Consider the following 26,657-nt stretch of genomic DNA (forward strand, 5'->3'; position numbering starts at 1 on the left):
AGTGATACCTAATCATTGTTTTATTCTAAATTTCATTTGTACCATCGGATTACAAAGCCAACTATTAACTCTGAAAGTTAATGTCTTCAAAAGCAATATGGCTCTATTATTTCATCAAAGGTCACTCAACACAATTTAATAGAGGTATGGTGCCAGAAAATCTCTTTACACAAACATGGCTCTTGCAGCTTATGATTTGAAAGCAAAACAATAAACTTTTAATCTCTGCAAACATCTTATGTTATTTTATGCAATATTCCATAGCTAAGAAACTCTTTACCTTTTTTCCTCTTCTAGTTAATGTGTGCACTTTAAGTGTTAAATGGACGACGTAGATCCTGGGAAGAGAAACGACATACATAAAAAGATACGTGAATAGTTAATAATAAAAGTAGAAAATATATTACAAAATGAAGAAATTTTATTTTTTCCTGGAGTGCCCTTTTTCTTTTAAAATCTTTTTTGTAAATTATGTTTCTTGGTTCCCTGCATGGCTTAAAGTTTCTCTGATGTCTTTGCATTGATATTGCTCTGCAGAGATACCTGAATTATGTCAGATCTACAGATCACATGAGTATGTAGCCATAGCAACAGACAGCACAGGTAATGGTTCTGATTTTATAGAGATTCATGAGCCCTTAAAATTAGACCTTTTCCATTTTAAGAAAAAAAAAAAAGAAACATCTCTACCTTTAAGAGTTAAGTGTACCGAAAACTTTTACCCATTACAATCATATGCACAAATGATTGCTTCATAGTTAAAGTGAGTGAATAAGATGCAGTGAATAAAATGTAGACCCTATGTTGAAAATGTCAGAAGTGTAAACTGTACGTTGAAATAGGAAATCCATAAAGCACGCTACTTCATGTGAGTGGAAAGAGTCGTCCAAATTATATTACCGTTTGAAGGTATATACATGTTTACTACTTTAAGGATTTGCACAATATATGAAGGTGAGCTTTGCTTTGCAAGATAACGTTTTGCCAGGTGACATCCAAGCCTTCGTGAATTCTCCATTCGTCAGGTCAGCAACAATGAGATATCATTGTACGAGGGGAATATCTTAATTAAAGAGTGCAGCTTAATCTGGTATTCGCGGAAGTGGCTTTTCATCAGGTGTGGAAACTGGATTAACACCCTATTTTCTTCTACCTACACCATACTTTCTGACACTCAGGAAACTCTCCAGTAAGGACACATGGAAATTATGAGAAGCTGATGTAAACTTTTGAAGACATACATTATGCACGTTTTTCCAAGGTAAAACAAACGTGTTAACATCAATAAACTCTATTCCTGCTGTGACCACCTCATTTTCCTTCTTAATAATTGCCAACTCATCTCCATAAGAAATGATATTTAATGTTCAGACCCTCAACCAGTTCAATTCCAGCATGAATGATTTGCATCACATCCTCCTCTGGATCATCCGTTACTTCTGAGAATCCGTGTTTGTGGAAGAACCTTAAATGCATATATCTAAGTGAAAGAATGCAATCTGAAAAGGCTACGTACTATGATTCCAAGTCTATGATATTCTGAAAAGGCAAAACTATGGAGAAAATTAAAATATCAGTGGTTGCTAGGAATGAAGAAGGGGGTATGAGTAGAGAACAGAGAAATTTTTAGGGCAGTGTAACTACTCTGTATGATACTATAATGACAGGTATATATATCATTATACACTTGGCCAAATCCACAGGATGTAAACTGTGGACTTTGGGTTATTATGATGTGTGAATATAGGTTCATCCTTGGTTTAACAAAAAAAAAAAAAAATAGTACCATTCTGGTGAGTGATGTTGATAAAGGGGGAGAATATGCATGCGTAGGGGTAGGGGGTATATAGGAAACCTCTGTACCTTCCTCTCAATTTTGTTGGAAACTTGCTCTTAAAAAATGGTCTTAAAAAAAAAAAAGAATTGGCATTCAATTCTCCTTCCTTCCTCGTTGTTCTGTGTAGACCAAGGACACGTCCCAGCTCCTGTGCCCCTAGGTCCTCTCAAAGCAAATGCACAAGGGAACTCGCTCACGCCTCTCAGTGGACAGCTCATCACGCCCCTTTCCTTTCTCCTTCTCTGTCAACACGTAAGAGCCAATGCTCCAGGTTGGTTTCAGCTTCTGTGTGGGAAGGTCTCAGGTCTGCATGCGTTTCTTCCGTCTCTACAGGAGTGTGCCCCCCATTCTGTGGTTTCAGTTACCCTCAGGCAACCGCGATCCAAAAATATTAAAGGGAAAATTCCAGAAATAAACAATTAAGAACTTTTAAATGCCACTGTCCTGAGTAGCATGAAGAAATCTCCTGCTGTCCTGCTCAGCCCCGCTGGGGACATGAATCCTCCCTTCGTCCAGCGTGTCTGGCCTCTCAGTTCCTTAGTAGCCACTGTCGTGGTATCACAGTGCTTGTGTTCGAGTGGCATTTGTTTGCCAAGGCCCCCTAGGAGGAATTCTGGCATTTCATCCTAGGTAATGTCTTATCGTCCTTCCAGCTGTGAAGCTCGATGTCTAAGCTTCATCATGGAAATCAGGTCAAGTGAATCTCAGCTAGAGAATCGGGAAATGGCTTTTCCTGGGTGAAGAAAAGCCCATCCTCGTGTTCTTAGCTGGTCTTACAGACTGAGGGATGCAGGAGTTTGTATGAAAGGAGTGAGCGGTGTCTGAGAAAAGGCCTGGTGATTAGAGAGGGATTCTGTGGTGTTAAAACAGCCTTTTCCCCGTGGGTGAATCACAGAGTCTGATTTTCACAGGATGCTGATTCTGGTCCTCTGATAAACAGTTGTTTAGTGATTAAAAAATTTGGGAGTCCTGGATTAAATACAGTCAGAAGGGTTTTAGGGTTCTGTACTTGTTTTTATTTGTATGTTCTTAAAAGCACGACTTCCTAGAATATTTGTCCTACTCAGTTCCAACTCTGAGGGGGTGACGTGAGGTACATCGATTCACAAATTTGTTGGAGTGCAGAACCCTGCTTTTCTTGACTCTCTCAACACCTGTTAGTAAATCTCAAGAGAATGTTCTTCTAAGGTTAACTGCTGAGTTAAGGCATTATTTTTTTTAATGCCTTGATTGCAAATACCCCCGAATAGCTAATAGAATGATCCAGTGGCCATCTCTTAGGCCAGAGTTGTTGGCTGCACAGGAAAATCGACAGGGGAATTTTAAAAACGTTATTGCCAGATTCTAATTTACTTGGTCTGGAGAGACACTGGAATTTTTGAAAGCTGCCCAGGTTATTCTAGCATGCAGCCAAGGGTGAGGACCTCGGACGAAATCGTGCTATCTGATAGCTTTGCAATAGAGCTGCGACTTGTGCATTGATTCTTGGGAGGTGAGCCTTAGGTAAAGGTACACAATGATGGGAAATGGGCAAAGGGTACGCCCAGAGCCTGGAAGCAGCCATTAGGGAAAACGTACAACCGTACTGGGGCTTTAGGAAGACCGGAGGCTTTTAAGATTGGTGTGGGAGGTAATATAAGAGAGAAACTTAAAAAAAGGATCCAGGGAATAGACTTGTCCTTCTGCATTTTACACGTTTGCTTTCTGCCAGTCCTGGCTGCTTGGGGAGAAGCAGGGCGGTGGAGATTTACCTTCAAGTGGGAAAAGTTGGTGAGAAGGGCGAGGAATTCCATTTTTGTGTGAATGATATTGTGTCTGTCATGTGTTGGTATCAAGAAACATTCATCATGGCAAACACAGAGTCCTGATTTTTTAAACTCTGAATGAACACTTGATGGAAAACACATCCATCAAGAATCAGCCACGTGCTAGGCGTGGTCATTGTTCAGCCCATTCCAAATTAGAGGTTGTCCTCCCATGAAATTGCCTATCTCTCACGGTGTGTGCCGGCTACAAAGAATATGCTTTCCTCTCTGTGTGTGCCTGGGTACATTCATTAAAATGCATTCAATTTCTCTTTAATTTGTAAACTGAAGCAAGCAGTCAATAAGTTTCCCCGAAACCTGTTTATTTACTTGTCTTCGTAGCTAGCCTACAATGCCATCTCTCTACGGCAAATGGATATTTCTCTTCCAGTCTTCCATAATTAACAAGTGTGATCCTGATTGTGAACATGCATTTTGTTTGCTATTACGTCCCTTCCATCCGCTTTCCTGATACGATGAAAATCACAAGTACATTCCAAAAAATATAGGGTAAGATTTATTTCAAAACCCTGTCTACTTGCAGAGGAAAAGCTTTGGACTATAAATACAGTTGACTGAGGGAGAAAATGCAAAATCTTTTCTTTTTCTACTTTTCTGCTTCAGTTCTAAAAGTCATTAATTTTTTTTTAATTGGAGTATAATTGCTTTACAATGTTGTGTTAGTTTCTGCTGTACAACAAAGTGAATCATTTATACATATACATATATCCCCATACCCCCTCCCTCTTGCGTCTCCCTCCCACCCTCCCTATCCCACCCCTCTAGGTGGACACAAAGCTCCGAGCTGATCTCCCTGTGCTATGCGGCTGCTTCCCCCTGGCCATCCATTTCACATTTGGTAGTGTAGATATGTCAATGCTACTTTAACTTTCATCCTGAAAGCATTTTCTTTTCCATCTATACAATGCCCAAGCATATCAGGGAAGTTTAAGCAATAAAGATGCAGATTTTTTGGTTTCTTTTTTTATTCTTTTGATGACAGTGAGCTGAAGATACCTGGTTAAAGAAAGGCTTTCGGAAATCCCGCGTCGGGTACCGTGCTCATGGCTCTGCTTGCTATGTATTATTTAGGATGTCCTGTATGGGAAAATGCACTTGGCGCTCGGGGTTTTGAAAGAGATTTTCAAAAGGATGTTTTGAGCCGAGTTCTGCTTTTACCAAATCACATCTGCAGCGATGCGTGTCTGCAGGTCCTGTATGCTCAGCGTCCATCTGATGAGAACAGCTGCTCTTGGTCTGATGCCCTGAGCAGGTCCTGCCGTTCCCACCAAGTGTGGTGACTGCAGAGGGCTCTCGGCATCTCCCCAGCATCCATGTCCTGCTGGGCCCACCCCGTGATGGAGAAGGAGGGCAGGGACCAGGTTTGGGGGCAGAGAGCTTGTGAGAAAGGAGGGCCCGGACAAGCTCCAGGCACGGTAAGGAGGTGGCTCTCTCTACCGCGTCTTCATTCACTGGGTCTTGCCCCAGCCCTGTTCCTGGCCGGTTTCTCTGGGTCTGGGGTCCTGGTGCCCAACGGCGGTGCTGTAACTGTGCTGGATCTGAGAGGCCGCGCCTGAGCTCCCTGCCTCTGGGGTACATCCCTCCCCTCCCCCAACAGAACCACCTGCCCCTCTTTTCTCTCCTTCTCCCATCATGATGCTTCCATCGGGATCAACTTTAACAATTTAAGATGAGTGGACTCATTGCTGGAAAAGAGGCTAGCTCGTTTCACAAATTAGACTAAAAGCACACAATACAGACGTCGACTTAATTTTTAGTGTCATTTCAGACCGTTTTCTTGCCGCTTGACTACCTCTTCTTCTTTTGTGTCTTGGTTCCAAGGCCACTCCCCCCATATTGCCCACCACTGCTCGCCCCATTTTCACGCCCCACCCTCGTTGGAATGAATCTTCTTCTTTAGCACTGTCACAGTTTTGTTTTGTTTTGTTGTTTTGTTTTAACTTCCTTGTGCCTTTTTATTCTGCCTAGTAGAGGTGGTTGTTTGCATGTCCTGATTTATATAAGCTACTTGAGGGCAGAGGTAAAGTCGCACATTATCTTACTTTCCAGCAATTCTGTAAACAACCACTCCCCTCCCTGGGCTGAGATTTCTATTTTAAAAGCCATAACGTTCACCCTCACACCATGCCTCCATCCTCTGCTCCCCCCAGGGAGGTGAAAGATGGACTTTATTAATGTTTGCATCCTCAGGTATATAGACCCGGGTGACACATATGTTGAAGTTGTTCGTTTGTGTGTGATTTGACTTTTTTAAATGCACAGTTCTTTCATTAAACATTTGCGGTTTAATGAAACTTGTTAGGTTTGTGAAACCATTTTCATCCATCTAGTGAAATAGAATACTCAAAGCAGAAGAAAAATGTCTACTTAAAACTTACGCTTTTCTAAAAATTTTATTTGGAGCCACTGTGTGATATAAATAGACCGCAAAAGGATTAGCATGCGTCTGCAAAAAAAAGGTTTTTTATTCTTTACAGGAACTTTAATAGCTCGATTTTTCTTAATCGGTTGACTGATTTACCGTGTTTTCCATTTTTTTGTTGTTAACTGAGTCACATTTGGCTATTTTTAACTTCCTGTAAGTGTATGCAGAAACCCTAAAATTGGGAAAGAAAGCGTATTAACAATGTCTGTTTCCCGTGCGTGAAGGGAAACTTTTGCTTGTAGAAGTTGAATTTTCAAGGCACAATTTATAACATGATAGACATTTCTGTTGAAACCAAGAGCCCTGTCATTTCTTTCCTCATTCGACATCTGCAGACTGAGAGTAAACATTTCTTAATTTAGAGGAAGGTAAGGCTATTTTTCAGTTGAATCCTCTAAATTAATCCACTGGTGTAGGCGTTATTTCCTCCATCACACGTCTGCCTTAAACATAGTACCTGCACAGATGAAGCAAATGCAAAAACAGCTTAAGATTTAAATAGGCAATATCGTCTCGTATAGAAAAGCTGTCTCAGTGACATGAAAGTAGCTGGTTTTTCTACTTCTAGATTTCCAGTGGCTTTATTTGTTTTCACACAGTTCCTATATTTGGGATGTAATTAATGGAAAGGTTTAGCTTTGTCCTTCAAAGGCTTTTTATTTCTCTCGTAAGATGGAATTGCTTGTTAATAATGAACCAATGCTATATTTTTGGCTACCCGTCCACCTATTTTCTACCTAAGTCATTGCTTTATCTATAACCTGTCTTGTCCCAGAAGCTTCTAACATGGTAATACAGGGTAGAAAATGTTATCCTTATCATGTATGGTCCTCAACTTGAAGATATTAGAACGGTAGCATATGAAGGTTAAAAGGATTAGAAATCTGATTGAGGGAATGTGTTCAACTAAATATCCAGCATCCAAAGTATTTTAATTAAATGTACCTGTTGTTATGTGCACCAACATACAGATACACATACTGATCCTGGGTCCCCAGGTCCAGCCTACATTGGCTCACTCAGATACAGTTCCCTGGCGTTTTTGGTAGAGGGATCACATCTCTTGTTGCTTCTTGTCTTAGCAAAATACCATAGACTTAGACAACAAACACTTGTTTTCTCACAGTTCTGGAGGCTGGAAGTTTGAGATCAGGGTGCCAGCAGGGTCAGGGCTTTAGTCCCTTAAAGCTGCTACAACAAAATACCATAAACTGGGTGGCGTATAAACCACAGAAACATATTCCTCATGATTCTAGACGATGGGAAGTCCAAGATGAAGGTGCCACCAGATTTCAGTGTCTTGTGAGATGCTGCTTCCTGGTTCAGAGACGGCTGTCTTCTTGCCGTGCGCTTACATGGCAGAAGGGGTGAGGGAGTTCTCTGGGGTCTCCTTTTTAAGGACCCTAATCCCAGTCATGGGGGCTCTACCCACATGACCTAATCTCCCAAAGGTCACCCCTCCAAATGCAATCCCTTTGGAAATTAGGATTTAACTTATGAATTTGGTGGGCAGACAGAAACATTCAGTGTGTGGCAGTTGAGTTCTGGTGAGGGCTCTCTTCCTGGCTTGGAGATGGCTGCCTTCTTGCCGTTTGCTCAGCATGGTGGAGAGTGGAAGCGCTGGTGTCTCTTCCTCTAGTTATAAGGACACGAATCCCATCGTGAGGGCCCCAACCTCTTGGTCTCATGTGAACCTAATCAGGCCCCATTGGGCCCACCTCCAAATACCATCACACTAGGGGTAAGGGCTTCAAACTATGAATTTTGAGGGCACACAGTTCAGTCCATTGTACCAACATTCTAGGTGAAAGTTTATACTGACACATTGTGCTGCCTTCTTTGCTTCTAACATGAACTGAGAGATAAAACAAAAAAAGTAAAACTTGAAGGGTGATCGCCAAACTCCCAAATGAGGACATTGTTTCCTTGGAACAGAAACCAAACAGGAACTCCAAGCAGCAAGGGCCAGGGATGCTGGGCTATAGGTCCAGACGCAGGGAGGTACTGGGAGTTCAGTTCTCACGAAACAATGGACGTTGCCTTCATGAGTCTGTGAAACTGAGCTCGCCCTTTCCTGAAACAAAAAATAATCCTGTCCAATATTTCTACTTTCAATCCTTTTGGAACTTCACCCTCACCATTCATATCTTATTAATATCCGTCTGTGTTCTGATTTATTACCTTTATTGAGGACTACTTTCGACAATTAAACAAAAGATGTTGTGGGAAAAATGTAAATGGCATCAGAACTTCCAAACTATTTTCCCCTTCAGAAGTAACTGTCTACACAACCAGATTTAAAGCGCTATTTCCTACAGTGATGGAATCTTCCTTTCCTGGGAAGGAAATCTCTCGGGTCTGTTTTCCAGCAGTATCTAGCTTGCAGCTCTCCCTGACAATGTGGGCAAGGGATACATGGGGAGGAATATAGGAAAGCCCTCCGTTTTAGACTGGATTCAAAAGGTTTTTACTGCTATAGATAGTCCGCCTTATCATCCATTCTGCTGTGTCTGGGAGTAATTTCTTTACTTGACCTCCTCTTAACAGTGACAGGAGCAGATCTGTTTCCCAGCTGCAGCCCGTGAAGTGTCTGTGCAGGAATGTCTGCCCTGTGATAAACAGCAGCAGTTGAGGTCAAGGCTCATTCTGTGCAGTAGCTCAAGACCCAGAGGCTGTTTCCTCTTTTATTTTTCCTTGTACGGTTTCTCCTGAACTGAGCATTATAGCCTCAGGTTAAACATTTAACTGAATATCAAGATAAAATATTTAGAAATGTATCAGTACTATCCTATTTTTTCATAGAAATTACAACATCACACATTCAGGTAATAAATAGAACAACTAGACTATAGAAAGGTTTTAGAGAAAGACTAAAAAAGGATGAAGTAGGTTTGATTCCCCAGCCAAGAGGCTCCAAACCAGTGACTGCTCTTTCATTATTTTGCTACTACATCCTCTTTACAAACATAAGAAGACCTTAACTGAATAAGTGCAGTCCTAAGAGAAGGACAAAGATAACACTTGGCTCTGATCTGACTGTCCGGAGGAGCTTGGAAACATAACTGTTTTAAACCAAGAGAAGAAATATTTTATTTTTGACACCACTCCAAAACCTTCCCCACCACCAGCATCAAATCCTCCAAGTCATGAATTGTCCACAGGTATACACAGTTACCAGTCTCTCATCCCAAAAGTTTTCTTTCCACGGAAAATCTTCCAGCAAGGGAATTGTATCTCTGGAGGAAAAAAACGAAACAAAACCAACCATGAGGCCTGCATCTGCATAGATATTAAAAATGGTGGTGGATCCTTGCTTAGCTGAGCTGTGTCTCTGTGGCCAAGTGTCTTCATAGTGTTTTACGTTTGCGTAAGCTGCTTATTTTGGTCCCAAATCTTATGACAACTGTAAGAGGAATAGGATGTGGGCTTGAGCATTTCAAACACCCTACGGCAGGGGGACTTGAAAAGAAAGTGCCAGTTTTCACGGTCTGGATTCTAGCCTGTCTTCACAAGGTGATGTTATTCTCGCTCATCTAGTGACCGGGTGACACTGTGATGGCTTCGTTAGCATCTGAAGCCCCATATGCCACCTTAAGCATGACGAGCACAGGCACGCTGATCTTCTTAAAGAAAGCGAGATTCAGCTTTGTTTCCTGCTGCAGGTGGGGAAGAAGTGGTCTGGCTTATCGTTCTCACGAAACCTCATGGTTTACAAACATAAAGCACCTTGTGAGGTCTGGTAAGGGCTGTGGAATGTGGACCCTATTTAGTCAACGCACAATTCACTCTTCTTTTGTCCCCAGTGATTAAAGCAAAAGTCAAGCTTTTCGGGGAGTTTCGGAGCCAAGGGGGAAAGAGAGAGACAGCAGGGGAGAAACTATTTTCTGGAGGGAATACTACCAGGCTTCAGATGGCTCTTCTCTAACTTGGCTGTTTCTTTTCTCTGGAAACAAATCTTTTTCTTGGTCCGTTCCCATCCCCCAAGTCAAGATCCAGAACACAGTACGGTTCTTCTACGGCTTGATTTACCAACTCGCACGTGTTTTTTAACCATCACCACCCCAAGCTGAAATTTCTGATGCAACGGACATGGTTTTATTTAACAAACACTCAGTCCTTTCTTTCTGCCGGGCACCACGTTAAATGCTCAACCTGCGCTAATTCTTTCCATCTGTGTGACAACCCCATGCTACCCGCATCTGCAGATGAGGGCGTGGAGGTACAGGCAGGTCAAGCAACGTGTCAGGGATACTGCTGGAGGGTCATTGTCCGTCTGTCTTCAAAGATCTGGGCTCCCAACACTTGCTGCCTCCCCCATCCCTGTATAAAACTGGTAAGATAACTAAGCAAAATCATGGGTGTAGAGTATCCAGCGATCACAACATGCTTCCCTGAAATAGTGATCTTGCCGAGACCTAGCTGAGACGTAGTATTCTTGCCTTTAGTCTCTGTCCCCCATGACTCATCCCTTTCACTGCAGGACTTGTGTGTTCTTTAAACTCCACGTGGGTAATTGCAGTCCAGGCTCCTGCACTGATATGCAGAGTCCTTTAGCCAGGAGCCACCGTTCGTCCTGCGCAAGCCCTGTCCCGGTCATCCCCTCCCTCAAGCCTTGTAAGCTGCTTGGAAGAAGGAGGTCAGTGCCGGAAGGGTTACATCGGGTGCGTGGGTCTAACGGCAGTTACTGCTGGAACGCTTACCCTATGTTAATAGAAGGAAGATGCAGGTTCTGAGCCTTATGGAGGCTTCTTTGGGCTTTGTCTGTCCATGACCCCACCTCCGGCCCAACCCAGTGCCTCCTGTCTCCCTCACAGCGTGGCTTAATCTGGTGTGAGACACAAACCTACTTCAAGGCAGAGACAGACACCATCCTTCAAAATGTTTCCTAACTTTGCATAGGTTATCTATAGCAGTGCACATGGTTCACAGCAAAGAACTGCTTTTCACAGACGTACATGTGACATGCAGAAACCTCTAGGTTTACCTAGACTGACCTTAACTTTGAAAAGGAGATGCATTTAAAAGGGAATGTCTTCCTAAAGGGTCGTTTGGAAAATATTCTAGGTCTTCAGCTTTCTAAGCAATTGGGATTATTCTGTAATGAGAATAGTTAGATTTATTCTTCCAGTACTGAAAATACAAAGGCATTCATGGAATATAAGAAGAGAACAGGATAAGTTGAACACAGACATGACTTAAAAACAAAAAACAGAAACACAAAACTCAATGACCAAATTTGAATCTGCATTGAAATTATGAAAGAATGGAACTGACATGAAAAAATAATCAACTTTCTGGCACGTAGAAACACGGGACACTTTCCCAGAGTGCGGAAAAATAGATGTAAATGGCGAGAGATTAAAATTATAAATGAGAAAGAAAAGAATCAGCTTCTAATTAGTGTTCTTGAAGATGATTTGAAAGCAAACAGAGCAGAAATAATAGCCAAGGTTTGTAACCAAAGAAAACTTTACTAAAGTGAGAAAACAACATGAATCTAGCTTGAATGGCCTCACTTGGGTTTCAGGCAAAGTTAATAAAAATGAAATCAAATTGAGACGTGCTGTGCCATTGTAGCCGTAATGAAGATGAAGTAGCATCTCTACCTCCCCTGGCAGACAAAGCAGGTGACATAGAAAGGCAGCAAGACGGGGCTGGTCCCACGCTTCTCTGGAGCACCACGTGCTAAAAGATCCAGTAACAACGTCTACAGAATGTGGAGTGGTTAGTATTCCTGACCCAAGAATTTCCTTAAGGGTGAAGGCAAGTGAAGCACATTCCCAGGCATGCGGTGGTTCCCAGTGTAGACCATACAAGGAGCTTTTCTGAAAACAATGACTTAAAAATAGATTCCAGTCCACCAAGATACAGATTAAAATGATGAATAGAAAATTGTTCTAGCGATGAGCCTCTGATTGAATTGTTTGTCCAGCTTCCTAGACGATGGTTGAAAATGTGACTGTGATTGAAAGAATGAACTCAACGTGATTTTTTATCTTTTCCCCATTAAATGGGGGCAAGAAGAGGTGCTGTAGTCGTCACTGTTGGGTATGCACCTTCTAGGTGGCACTTGCTGTATTTTGGAATTCATACAGGTCACCTCTTTTCAGTCTCCTCACGATCACAGGACTTACGTATTATAGGCCAGACACATAGATTTTAAAAATAGAAGTAGATGACATTATGTCCCCAAGATGCTACGGAAGTTTTGTAAGAACTAGATTCTGGATGACAACTACGAATGTGATGGCTGATCAACGACAATACACGAGTCCTTCAGTTTAGCAAAAATCTAGACCAACGGTTTCCAAATAGCTGTGCAATGGAATGACCTGGGGAACATCAAAAATTAGTGATGCGGGGCTTCCCTGGTGGCGCAGTGGTTAAGAATCCACCTGCCAGTGCAGGGGACACGGGTTCGGGCCCTGGTCCGGGAAGATCCCACATGCCGCGGAGCAGCTAAGCCCCTGGCGCCACAACTACTGAGCCTGCACTCTAGAGCCTGTGAGCCACAACTACTGAAGCCCGTGCACCTAGAGCCCGTGCTCTGCAACAAGAGAAGCCACTGCAATGAGAAGCCCGCGCATCGCAACGAAGAGTAGCCCCCGCTCGCCCCAACTAGGGAAAGCCCGCACGCAGCAACGAAGACCCAACAGAGCCAAAAATAAAATAAATCAATTAAAAAAAATTAGTGATGCCTCTGTGCTACCCTCAGAGATCCTGATTTTATTTCTGGGGTGCCATGTGGTCTTTGAATTTTGTAAGAATCATCCATGATTCTAATATGCATACAAATTTGGGGACCGCTCATCTAGACGATAACATCTGATTTCCTCTGCAAAGACCTGGAAGTGGTGTGAGAGGACCAGAAAGATGTTTAAACCTGTCATTGTTCACATGGAGTAATCCACAATTATTGGTGTGGTTCTCATTTTGATAATTAAGGACTGGTTGATAAGAGCTGAATTCACTCCAAGGAACTCACCGGTAGGAAATATTGGAGAGTCCGAAGGGGGATGTCCCCAGAGAATGGGGTTGAGCGAGGCCAGTGGTGCTCTGCATGGGTGACTGTGCCCTCACAGCAGACCCCTGGCAAGGTCTGGAGGCATTTTTGGTTGTTAGGACTGGGCAGTGAGGAGAGGGTGGGAGGGTGACTTTTGGCATCTAGTGAGCAGAAGCCAGAGATGCTGATAACAATTTGGGGGGAAATTGGAGTTCCTGCTAGAGAGCATGTGGTGTGTCCTAAAGGTACATGTGATGGTTAATTCTATGTGCCAACTTGTCTGGGCCAATGGGGAGCCCAGATATTTGGTTAAACGTTATTTCTGGGTGCGTCTGTGAGGGTGTTTCCAGATGAGATTAGCATTTGAATTGGTGGCCTGAGTAAAGCAGATGGTCCTCTCCAGGATGAGTGGGCATCACCCAATCTGTTGAAGGCGTGAACAGAACAACAAGCTGGAAGAAGGGAGAATTTGCTCTCTCTGCCTGATTTCATAAGCTGACCATTGGTCTTCTCCTGCCCTTAGATGGGCACTTATACCACCAGCTCTCTGGTTCTCAGGTCTTGAGACCTGGGCTGCAACTTTTTTTTTTTTTTTCCTTAACACATTGGAGGTTTGTTGCATCCCTGCATTTAGCAAGTCTATTAGCACCATCTTTCCAACACCATTTGCTCACTTCGTGTCTCTGTGTCACATTTCGGTAATTCTCACAATATTGCAAAATTTTTCATTATTATTATATCTGTCATGGTGATCTGTGGTCATTGATCTTTGATATTACCATTGCAAAAAGTTTACAACTCCCTGAAGGCTCAGATGATGGTTAGCATTTTAAAAAAATTTTTATTGGAGTATAGTTGATTTACAATGTTGTGTTAGTTTCAGGTGTACAGCAAAGTGAATCTGTTATACATATACATATATCCATTGTTTTTTTACATTCTTTTCCCATACAGGCCATTACAGAGTATTGAGTAGAGTTCCCTGTGCTATACAGTAGGTCCTTATTAGTTATCTATTTTATATATAGTAGTGTGTATATCAGTCTCAATCTTCCAGTTTATCCCTCCGCCCCACCCCCTTACCCCCGGTAACCATAAGTTCGTTTTCTATATCTGTGACTCTATTTCTATTTTGTAGATAAGTTCCATCTGTACCGTTTTTTTAGATTTCACATACAAGCGATACCATATGATATTCATCTTTGTCTGACTTACTGCACTCAGTATAACAATCTCTAGGTCCATCCATGTTGCTGCAAATGGCATTATTTCATTCTTTTCTCTTTTTTTAATTAATTTATTTATTTATTTATTTATTTTATTTTTGGCTGCATTGGGCCTTCCTTGCTGCGCATGGGCTTTCTCTAGTCGTGGCGAGTGGGGGCTACTCTTCGTTGCGGTGCATGGGCTTCTCATTGAGGTGACTTCTCTTGTTGCAGAGCAGGGGCTCTAGGCGCACGGGCTTCAGCACTTGTGGCACGCTGGTTCAGTAGTTGTGGCTCGCGGGCTCTAGAGCACAGGCTCAATAGTTGTGGCGCAGGGGCTTAGCTCCTCCGCGGCATGTGGCATCTTCCCGGACCAGGGCTCGAACCCGTGTCCCCTGCATTGGCAGGCGGATTCTTAACCACTGCGCCACCAGGGAAGTCCCTCTTTCTTTTTTTTTTTTTTAAATATTTCAGCTTACTTTTTTTTTTTTTTTTAAACTTTGGGTTTATTTATTTTATTTATTTATTTAATTATGGCTGTGTTGGGTCTTCGTTTCTGCGCGAGGGCTTCCTCTAGTTGCGGCAAGCGGGGGCCACTCTTCATCGCGGTGCGCCGGCCTCTCACTATCGTGGCCTCTCTTGTTGCGGAGCACAGGCTCCAGACGCGCAGGCTCAGTAGTTGTGGCTCACGGGCCCAGTTGCTCCGCGGCATGTGGGATCCTCCCAGACCAGGGCTCGAACCCGTGTCCCCTGCATTGGCAGGCAGATTCTCAACCACTGCGCCACCAGGGAAGCCCCCTCTTTCTTTTTTTTAGGGCTGAGTACTATTCCATTGTATATATGTTCTACATCTTCTTTATCCATTCATCTGTCGATGGACATTTAGGTTGCTTCCATGTCTTGGATATTGTAAATAATGCTGTTATGAACATTGGGGTGAATGTATCTTTTTGAATCAGAGTTTTTGTCTTTTCCAGATATATGTCCAGGAGTGGGGTTGCTGGAGTATATGGTAGCTCTATTTTAAGTTTTTTAAGGAACCTCCATCCTGTTCTCCATAGTGGCTGTACCAGTTTACATTCCCACCAACAGTGTAGGAAGGTTCCCTTTTCTCTGCACCCTCTCCAGCATTTATTGTTTGTAGACTTTTTGATGATGGCCATTCTGACCGTTGTGAGGTGATACCTCATTGTAGTTTTGATTTGCATATCCCTAATAATTAGTGATGTTGAGCATCTTTTCATGTGCTTTTTAACCATCTGTATGTCTTCTTTGGAGAAATGTCTATTTAGATCTTCTGCCCATTTTTTGATTGGGTCGTTTGCTTGTTTGTTTATAGTGACCTGCATGAGCTGTTTGTATATTTTGGAAATTAATCCCTTGTCAGTTGCTTCGTTTCCAGTTGATGGTTAGTATTTTTTGGCAATAAAGTATTTTTAAAATAAGGTATGTACATTGAGATGTTTTTAGACATAATGCTATTGCACACTTAATAGACTAAAGTATAGTGTAAACATAACTTTTACATGCACCAGGAAACCAAAAAAATCTGTGACTTGCTTTATTTCCATATTCACTTTATTGTGTTGGTCTGGAACCAAACCTGAAATGTATCCGAGATACGCCCATAATACACCATATAAATATATGGACTGGCTTCTGTCTTAAGGAAACCGCATGATGAGAACTTCGTAAGTTGCTTTAAAAGGACCTTTCTGCAAACAAATGCAAACTATGTTTCATTCACAGGTAACTGATACCAAAAACCCTACTCAGAAGTATAATGCAAAAAGGGACACCTAATGACTCATAAAACTTAACAGTCAGTCAGTAACTAGATGAGAACTCCTTTGTCAGGGACACTTTTATTGGAGCTGTGTAAGCATTGTAAACACTCAGTAATGTTTGGTGGCAACTGTGTATTATTATCTTATTGTAAAATTGTAAGGTAACTTTTTCTGATGGAAGAAACCTGTAGGCATTATCTTTAGTGTTGACAGACCTACTGTTCAGGGAAATTCTTTCCTGAAACTCTTTTCCAAAACCACTAGTCATTTTCTATACACCAGCAATGGGTCCAAAAGAAAACAGTATCAGACATCTTTTAGAAAATGTATCAAAAGAAAAATAAACGTAAGTTGGAAGTGCCGATTTTCAAAATAAGTTAGCCAGCTGCTACCTTTTTTTTTTTTTTAAAGAAAATGACATTTATTTATTTATTTACTACAATTTTATATATTTTAAAAAATTTTATTGGCGTCGTGTAACTACACGTGTCGTGTAACTACAGAGTCGTGTAACTTTCACGTGTACAGCAAAGTGAAACAGTTTTTATACCTATATATATATCTATATATTATGTATATCAATGTATATATAGATCCATATATAGATATTTATCCATTGTTTTTCAGATTCTTTTCCCATATAGGTTATTACAGAAAACTGAGTAGAGTTCCCTGTGCTATACAGTAGGTCCTTATTAGTTATCTATTTTATATACAGTAGTGTGTGTATGTTAATCCCAGTCTCCTAATTTATCACTTCCCCCTATGTTTCCCCTTTCATAACCATAAGTTTGAATTCAAGATTAGTGAGTCTGTTTCTGTTTTGTAAACAAGTTCATTTGTATCATTTTTTATTAGATTCCACATGTAAGTGCCATCATATGATATTTGTCTTTCTCTGTCTGATTTACTTCACTTAGTATGATCATCTCTAGGTCCATCCGTGTGGCTGCAAATGGCATTATTTTGTTCTTTTTTATGGCTGAGTAATATTCCATTATATATATGTGCCACATCTTCTTTATCCATTCCTCTGTTGATGGATATTTAGGTTGCTTCCATGTCTTGGCTATTGTAAATAGTGCTGCATTGAACATTGGTGTGCATGTATCTTTTCAAATTATGGTTTTCTCTGGATATATGCCCAGGAGTGGGATTCCAGCTGCTGCTTTTAAAAAATAAATTTTACTGAAGTATAGTTGATTTACAATGTTGTGTTAATTTCTGCTGTACAGCAAAGTGATTCAGTTATACATATATATATTCTTTTTGTAAATATTCTTTTCCATTATGGTTTATCATAGGATATTGAATATAGTTCCCTGTGCTCTACAGTAGGGCCTTGTTTATCCGTCCTATATATAATAGTTTGCATCTGCTAACCCCAAACTCCCAATCCATACCTCTCCCACCCCTCTCACCCTTGGCAACCACAAATCTGTTCTCTGTGTCTGTGAGTCTGTTTCTGTTTCATAGATAAGTTCATTTGTGTCATAATTTAGATTCCATATATAAGTGATATCGTATGGTATTTGTCTTTCTGACTTCGCTTAGTATGATAATGTCTAGGTCCATCCATGTTGCTGCAAATGGCATTCTTTCATTCTTTTTTATGGCTGAGTAATATTCCATTGTATATATGTATCTCATCTTCTTTATCCATTCATCTGTTGATGGACACTTAGGTTGTTTCCATGTCTTGGCTATTGTAAATAGTGCTGCTATGAACATAGGGGTGCACATGTCTTTTCAAATTATAGTTTTGTCTGGATAGATGCCCAGGAGTGAGATTGCTAGATCATAAGGCACACTAGTTGTCATTTTTTTTTAGGAACCTCCATACTGTTTTCCATAGTGGCTGCATCAATTTACATTGCCACCAACAGTGTAGGAGGGCTCTCTTTTCTCCACACCCCCTCCACTAGACTCTTTAATGATGGCCATTCTGACTGGTGTGACATGGTACCTCATTGTAGTTTTGATTTGTATTTCTCTAATAATTCAGCTGCTACTTTTAATCAACATTTAGCGTAATGTTCTCCAGGTCCATCCATGTTTCCTTCCTTTTAAGGATAGGATTCCTTCCTTTTTAAGGCTGAATAATATTCCATTGTATGTATATACTTTTTCTTTATCCATTCATCTGTTGATAGAACTTGGGTTGTTTCCATATCTTGGGTATTGTGAATAATTATGTAATGAATGTGGGAATGCAGATATCTCTTCAAGATTCTTTTAGATATATCCTGAATTAGGATGCTGGGTCATATGGTACTTCTATTATTTTTTTGAGGATAAGTTTCCCATAGTGTTCACCATTATACATTCCCAACCATGTACAAGAGTTCCAGGTTTTCAACATCCTCATCAACATTTTATTTTTTGTTTTTGTTTTTGTTTATTTTTTTTGGATCAGTAGCCATGCTAACAGGTGTGAGGTGATATGTCACTGTAGTTTTGATTTGCATTTCTGTGATAATTACTGATACTGCACATCTTTTCATATACACCTGCTGGCTATTTGTTTGTCTTCTTTGGAAAAATATCTGTTGAAGTGAAATAAGCCACATTTACAGGACAAATACTGCATTCCACATATGTGAAGTATCTAAAATAGTCAAACTCATAGAAGCAGAGAATACAATAATGGTTGCCATGCTCGAGGCTGGGGAAATAACGTTTCAGTTACACAGGATGAATAAGTTCTAGAGAGCCGCCATATACGACATAGTGCCTATGTTAACAGTGTGGTGTTGTGCGCCTAAAAATTGTTGAGAGCAGATTTCATGTCAAGTGCTCTCAGCACGCAAACAACAAATGGACACAAGGAAACTGGGAGGTGTTGAGTATGCTGTTACCTTGATTGTGTGGATGGTATTACAGTCATTTATTTGCATATGTCCAAACTCATCAATTGTACATGTTAAATATGTGCTGTTCTTTGTGTATCAGCCATATCTTAATACAGCTGGATAAAGTTAACCCATTGAAAGCATTTACAGTAGCAAAAGTAGAATGGATTGGGGGGGGGAGGGAGAGAGATAAATTAGGAGTTTGGGATTAACATATACACACTACTATACATAAAATAGGTAAACAGCAAGGACCTACTGTGTAGCACAGGGAACTATATTCAATATCTTATAATAACCTATAACGGAAAAGAATATATATATATACACACACACACATATATGTGTGTGTGTGTATATATATAAAATGAAATCACTTTGTTGTACACTTGAAATTAACATAAGATTGTAAATTAACTGTACTTCAATTAAAAAAAAAGTAGAATATAAAAAAAACCATGTTAAATTCAAGGCAAAGAGGATACCAAATAATTTATTTGAAAATCAATAGTATGACTTATTTTTTTCATTTCTGGAAGTGATAATATGATCTATCAAGGAAACATTGAGAAAAGCACATTAATAAAGAAAACTTGCCTATTTAAAAAGTCACATCTAGATAATGGGAATTTTTTTCCATTAAAAAATTGTTAATCTGTATCAAAGGAGTCCTGCCAAAAAAAGAACTGGGAATTTTTCATGGATTTATAGGCACCGTTTGCCAACCTGATCCAATTTTTCTCTTGTTGAAACTGCTTCATTAATTTAATGTGCAAGAAATAAATATTTGATGTGCAATTAGTTGGAGATTATTATGGCCATAATGGAAGCTTTCCAAATAAACAGCTGCTCCAGCACTTTAAATGCATGAAAAGCAAGGCACAAAATGGAAAATATAATGACACACCATATCTACAGAGGAAAAAAGTTAAAATATTCAATTAGTGAGTAAGATGGCTGCTCATTGAGGAGTTTGGTGATGATTTATCAAAGCATAACAACAAAAAAAGCTGCCACACATGGAGCCAAATGTCCATCCACCTGAATTTTCATGGAAATGTTTGCCTGCAGATGTAGTACATTTTTGCCCAAGGAGAAAATGTTATGAAAATTGATATGGCCCAATTCCACCAATTCTTTCAGATTAGCCATTTTATATATACAGATGTATATCAATGTATATTTACTGAATTTTGATTATTCTATATTAGATTTATATTCATAGTCTAAGTGTCTATTTCTGTGTCCACACGTGAATTGTAATGATTCCACTTCAGGAGGGAATGGTGTCAGCTGGAAAGTTCAGTGTGGATCGAGCTGTTTTAATTCAAGAAGGCTTTGGGGTTTCAGAGCACATGCTCAGACCCTGTGAAGGAACTCACATCATTCAAGTACTTAAACTCCCCTTGAGTTTTACAAAATGGTACCTTCCCGTCGAGACAGACCGTAAGAACCGAAGTTCGTTGTCTCTCTCCCCTGCAACAGTGGAAGCACCTGAGGGTAGAGACTGTGACAAAAGTCTCAGCATCTCCAAATTCTGGTAGAGCTCCTGACAGAGTAACTTAGTCATGTTCCTTGCAAGGATTCCTGAAGCTCTTTGCCCTACAGAAAGAGCAAGAGATACACGTCAAGGGGTGAGCATTCTGAGCTCCACAGAAAACTGCTGGCTAAAGGTAAATGGAGGTCTCTTATTAAGAGGGTAGCAAGAGGGCACATCCTCCTCCTCTTGGGGAGCCAATGGAAAGAGCAAAGGGAGTTTCTGGAATTGGTAAGAATCTGGCTCGTGGTGACAGATTTGAGTATCCAGAGAGTCAGTGGGAAGTGCTTACAATAACCAGTGTTCTGGTATTCTCGTCTAGAAAGCTGACTGGGGCAAATGTACTATTTGTTAGGGCTCTGTTCCATTCTGAGATTAAACTCTGCAGTCCACTGCCTCTTACCTTTACTCGCTCTGAAACGCCCCTTTGGTCCAAGAGAGGTCAGATTCTGTTATTGTTTGTCTCAACTTCCCTGCCACCTCCGTAAGCCAGGCACACACAAACCAGAAACAAAAGAAGAAAAACATTGAGTTAACACCCTTTTGTCTGGGTGGAAATGAACTATCTTGTGATATATTGATGCAGACTGCTTTGATGATCTTCTCGAGACGACAGGTCTGGTTAATGTTCGCTGTCCCGGATCTGGGTGGGTCTGTGATGTGATAGGGCGGAAGGGGTGCCGCCCCTGAAGCCTCGGTACCCAAGGTAGTGCAGCTTCTTCCTAGGCATCCACACCTCGGAAGGCAGCCATCATGCTTCAGGGAAGCCAGTAATCACACACTAGTGCCCGCCCAGCAGCCCGGCTGAGGTCCGGGGACCGCCAGCGTCATCCCCAGACGTGTGAGGGATCAGATGATTGAACCCCCAGCTCTCCTGCCAGAGCCAGCTGTCACCGCAGGAACAGCCACAAGCTCTGACCACCGAGACATGCCCCAAACTGCAGATGTGTGCAGAATAAAAAATAAATGATGGCTGCTGGTTTCAGCCAGTACCTACTGGGATTGCTTATTAGGAAGTAAAACATAACAAACACACGAGCACCAGAACTGAGGCCACTTATTCAATAAGTTTATTTTTAGCTTATAATGTACAAAAGCTATTCAAACGTGTGGCTTTGTTGCCACCCATATCCTGCTAACCACAGATGACTCAGTAGGGAAAGGAGATTTAGTGTAAACATCTTTGCGTGAAACCAGGACCTAAGTCATTTCCACTGGCCAGGAGCTTACATTATTATAGGGAAAATGGGGACAAACACATAAATTAGTACCATAAAGTGGCACCCAGGAGTACTTTGCAAGTTATTCATTCAACACTTGTATATTGGGACCTGCTGTGTGCCAGGGACACTGGCCTCTGCGGTATAAATCCAGCGGGAGATCACAAGGATCCTGCTATCGGGGATTTTATATTCTGACAGGTGTAGACAACACACTAGCAAATCAATAAAACTGCTTCTGATAAAGAAAAGTGCAGGACACAGCAAGGTGGAGGGGCTGAGGGGAACCACGACCTTGAAGTATCAGGGAATTCTTTGATAAAGTGGCCTTGCAGCTGAGACCTGTGATGAAAGGGGTCTGGGAAAGGCCAACACAGCAGGGATGAGTGAGAGGGAGACTTGGAGAAACAAAGGGGATGTAAGGAGCAAGGGAGGAGTGGGGAAAGGAAAATCTTCTGCAGAAGGAAAATCTCTGGGGTCCTCACAGGCCCCGGAAAGGTACTTGAGTTGTATTATTGTGATGACAACGGGAAGCCGCTGGGTGGTGTTACCTGGAAAAGTCTAAATGCTTCACGGACGTTGCTTGTAAATGGCCTGGCTGCCACATGGTGGCAGGGCCAGAATGGAAAGAGGGACACCAGTTAGGAGGATGCAGTCCCTCCTCGTTATTCGCAGGGCCCCTATTTGCAAGTTCATCCGCGCCACTATGATCTATTTTTAACCATTAAATGAACGCTCCAGGTACTCTCGGGGTCACTCACAGACGTGCTCAGCTGGGGTTGGACAGCGCAGCAGTGCCTTCTAGTTGCAGCTTTCAGGCTGTAAACAAGTGTCCTTTCTGTGGACTACTTAGTGCCACGTTTTGCACATTTATGTGTCTTTTGTTGGTGATGTTGCTATTGGAAATGACCCCCAAGCCCAGTGCTTCAGTGCTGTCTGCTGTTGGGGAGAAAGACCAAGAAATGCCTTAGGGAGAAAATACTTGAGTTAGATAAGCTTCTGGTAGGCGTGAGTTGTAGCGCTGATGGCCCCAAGTTCCCTGTGGATGACTCAATGGTATCTATTAAATAAGGTGCCTTTAAACAGATACACACTCAACACAAGATTATGTATTGATCAGCTGGTGAAAATGTTGTGACCAGAGGCTCCCAGATACCTAACCCTGTACTTCGCTAGCAGCAACGGTTTGGTATTCACTAATTCATCATCCGCGATGACTTTCCAGAACATAATTGCAAGAATGATGAGAATGGGCGGTATTTCAGGAGGTCCAGTTGAGAGGCAGACATTGTGGGGTGAGCAGTGGTTGAGCTTGGTCACGTGACAAGCTTTGACAGTGACCTGGATGTCAGGCATAAGAAATCCAGCAACATCCCAGGGCTGTGATGCTAAGAGTAGAGTAGGAAAAGAGTCTTCCAGTGGAGAAGGACAGTCACGGGAGGGTTTATGGAGAAGGCAGCATTTGTGAAGAAGGCAGCTTTGGAGCTGCATCTTGAAACAATGTGCTAATGTATGTGAGTTTATTTGTCACAGAGACACATGTATTTATGTGGTGATTGTATATTCACATGGCACAGGACAGTGCAGTCCAGAAAACTTAGGGGCAAATTAAACTCATTTCTTACAGTATTTTTTTAGTTGAAGTATAGTTGATTTACAGTATTGTGTTAGTGTCACAATATATACAGCAAAGTGTTTCAGTTGTATTTTTTCAGATCATTTTCCATTATAGTTAATACATGATATTGAATATAGTTCCCTGTGCTATATAGTAAATCCTTGCTGCTTATCGATTTTATTTATAGTAGTTGGTATCTGTTAATTCCATATTCCTAATTTATCCCTTTCCCCTTTGGTAACCATAATTTGTTTTCTATGTTTGTTCCTGTTTTGTATATAGATTCATTTGTATTATTTTTTTAGATTTGTATTTTTTTTAGTGATGTCATATAATACTTGTCTTTCTTTGTCTGACTTACTTCATTAAGTATAATATTTTCTAGGTCCATCCATGTTGCTGTAAATGGCCTTATTTCATTCTTTTTTATGGCTGAGTAATATTCCATTGTATTGTTAAATATGTACCACATCTCCTTTATCCATTCATCTGTTGATGGACATGTAGGTTGTTTCCATGTCTTGGCTATTGTAAATAGTGCTACTAGGAACACTGGGGTGCATGTATCTTTTCAAGTTAGAGTTTTCTAAAACTCTTACAGTATTTATTTTTATTTTTTGGCTGCAATGTGCACGGCATGAGGAATCTTAGTTCCCCGACCAGGGGTGGAACCTGCGCCCCTGTTAGTGGACACACAGAGTCCTAACCACTGGACCGGCATGGAATTCCCTTATAGTATTTTTAAGGGATATGCTTCAGTATTAAGGGATATGTATATCAGGAACCTCAACCCTTACCCACAGCATGCAAATATACTGATTCAAAATGAATCATTGATGCATTTAATAACAAAGGCCCTCAGATTTTTTAAAAACTGTAGCAAAGGTAATAAACTCATCAGAAATGAACGTTCTGACATAGGAGCGAAGTCAGACTGCAAAATTTGGGTGATTTATGCTCTCAGTCACTAGAGAAAATCTAGATAAGAGAAAGCTCTTACTTTACGAATGAATAAAACCTTTCCTTCCCTCCCTCCTTCCTTCTCTCATTCCACAAAATTTTAAGTACTCATTGAACCCTTCTAGACTGCTCTAGAACCTAGGAATACTATAGGATGTACATTCTACTGTGGTGAGGGGCATAGACTTATCAAGGAAATATATACTTCACAAGGTTATTGCTTTAAATGGAGTTAGATGCCATTAAGAAAATAAACAGAGTTACATACTTCAGGTTGGGAGGGGGTAAGGGGAAGCATGGACTATTTTATAGAATTTTGGTTAGAGTAGCAAACTCAGAATAATGCTGTTTATGGCTAGAAAAAAATTAATGGAAGTATCATTCTCTACTGGATGGTATATTTCTATACAATGTCTACCTCTAAAAAGGTAAGTATAATTTGTCTTTAAGCAATATTTAGGTCTAATTTTAACAGAGATTTTGTTTACTAGAGAATGGAGACTTAGTTGAAGCCAAGTGGTGGGAACCTTCAATGAGACCAGGCAGCGCCTCTGGATGTTGGGGGATCATCTGCATCACCCACCACCTGACCCAGTGGTTCCCAGTAGAGCGTCCTCAGGCCGTGTGCATCAGAATCACCTGGGGACCTTATTTAAAGGGCAGGTTCCTGAGTCCTACCTCCTGGCAACCTTATCGTTAACAAGCACCTGGAGTGGTTATTTGGCACCTTAGAGTTTGAGAATCACGGACTGTCTGGGTGGACATTCCAAATTTCTGGCATAAGGTCAAGGGGCAAATGTTTGCTCCTGGATATAACACATGTATTCTGTCTTTGTGAAAATGAGACGCATTGGAACTCATCACCTCAGACAGGAACTCCCAGACTCCCAGGTTCTTGTCTTTTCAGGAGAACTCTGAGATGTGAATGCCACACGATGGGGCCAGAAGTTGTCACCAAGCTTAAGCTCTGCTGATGCAGGAAAAGGCTCTTAACTTCCTAGGGTCTCAAGTTTGTACACTGGAGGAGAGGATGGAAGGCATGGTAAATGCAAACCACATTCCCGCTCTCCCAGCCCCACTGAAGTCATGAAGCGAGACTTTGAGGGTCGTATACATAACGTCAAATGTTGATGTTGCATTCCCGTGAAAGAAAAGGACTGGAAGTGATTGCGTTCCTACTATGTGCCAAGACCTCTTAAAATACCATCTCAAGTTAAAGTAAATGGATGAATTGCTCACCAAAACAGTTTAGGAATAGTATTGCTTTCTACGGTCTATAGGGAGAAATAACTTGCTGAGCAGAATAGAAATGAAAACCCAAATCTTCCTTCCGTCACAATTTCAACTCTATGTAAGACCGGACACTATAAAACTTAGAGGAAAGCATAGGAAAAACACTCTTTGACATAAATCACAGCAACATCTTTTATGACCCATCTCCTAGAGTAATGAAAATAGAAACAAAAAGAAGCAAATGAGACCTAATTAAACTTAAAAGCTTTTGCGCCGCACAGGAAACCATAAACAAGACGAAAAGACAACCCACAGAATGGGAGAAAATATTTGCAAATGAAGCAACGGACAAAGGCTTAATATCCAAAATATACAAACAGCTCATGCAGCTCAATATCAAAAGAACAAACAACCCAATCCAAAAATGGGCGGAAGACCTAAATAGACATTTCACCAAAGAAGACATACAGATGGCCAAGAGGCACAGGAAAAGATGCTCAACATCACTAATTATTAGAGAAATGCAAATCAAAACTACAATGTGGTATCACCTCACACCAGTTAGAATGGGCATCATCAGAAAATCTACAAACAACAAATGCTGGAGAGGGTGTGGAGAAAAGGGGACCCTCTTGCACTGTTGGTGGGAATGTCAATTGATACAGCCACTGTGGAGAACAGTATGGAGGTTCCTTTAAAAAACTAAAAACAGAACTACCATAGGATCCAGCAATCCCACTACTAGGCATTCACCCTGAGAAAACCATAATTCAAAAAGACACATGCACCCCAGTTTTCATTGCAGCACTATTTACAATATCCAGGACGTGGAAACAACCTAAAGGTCCACTGACAGATGAATGGATAAAGAAGATGTGGTACATGTATATATAAGGCAATATTACTCAGCCATAAAAAGAAACGAAATTGGGTCTTTTGTAGAGATGTGGATGGACCTAGAGCCTCATACAGAGTGAAGTAAGTCAGAAAGAGAAAAACAAATATCGTATATTAACATATATGTGGAATCTAGGAAAATGGTACAGATGAACCTATTTGCAGGGCAGGAATAGAAACGCAGACGTAGAGAACAGACTTGTGGACATGGGATAGGGGAAGAGGAGGGTGGGACAAATTGGGAAATTAGGTTTGAC

General features: G+C 41.2%; 1 protein-coding gene across 3 annotated transcripts in view; it reads right to left on the reverse strand.

Annotated features, from left to right (window-relative positions):
• Window positions 1-296: 296 nt before the first annotated feature.
• The window catches only part of PNPLA4 (patatin like phospholipase domain containing 4), a 128,666-nt gene continuing 102,305 nt past the window's right edge, over window positions 297-26,657 (reverse strand). Inside the window, exons 7-8 of one of the 3 annotated variants that reach the window (XM_068532442.1) lie at window positions 20,876-20,952; window positions 19,656-20,537 (exon numbers count right to left, since the gene is read on the reverse strand). In XM_068532442.1, the coding sequence (XP_068388543.1) occupies window positions 20,878-20,952 (75 nt within the window). In that variant the 3' untranslated portion in view covers window positions 19,656-20,537; window positions 20,876-20,877. Of the gene's footprint in view, window positions 339-9,255; window positions 9,325-19,655; window positions 20,538-20,875; window positions 20,953-26,657 lie in introns of those variants that run through there. The other 2 variants (XM_068532449.1, XM_068532447.1) reach the window with 2 other exon arrangements.

The sequence above is a fragment of the Eschrichtius robustus genome, chromosome X (genome assembly GCF_028021215.1).
Source record: "Eschrichtius robustus isolate mEscRob2 chromosome X, mEscRob2.pri, whole genome shotgun sequence".
NCBI lineage: Eukaryota > Metazoa > Chordata > Mammalia > Artiodactyla > Eschrichtiidae > Eschrichtius > Eschrichtius robustus.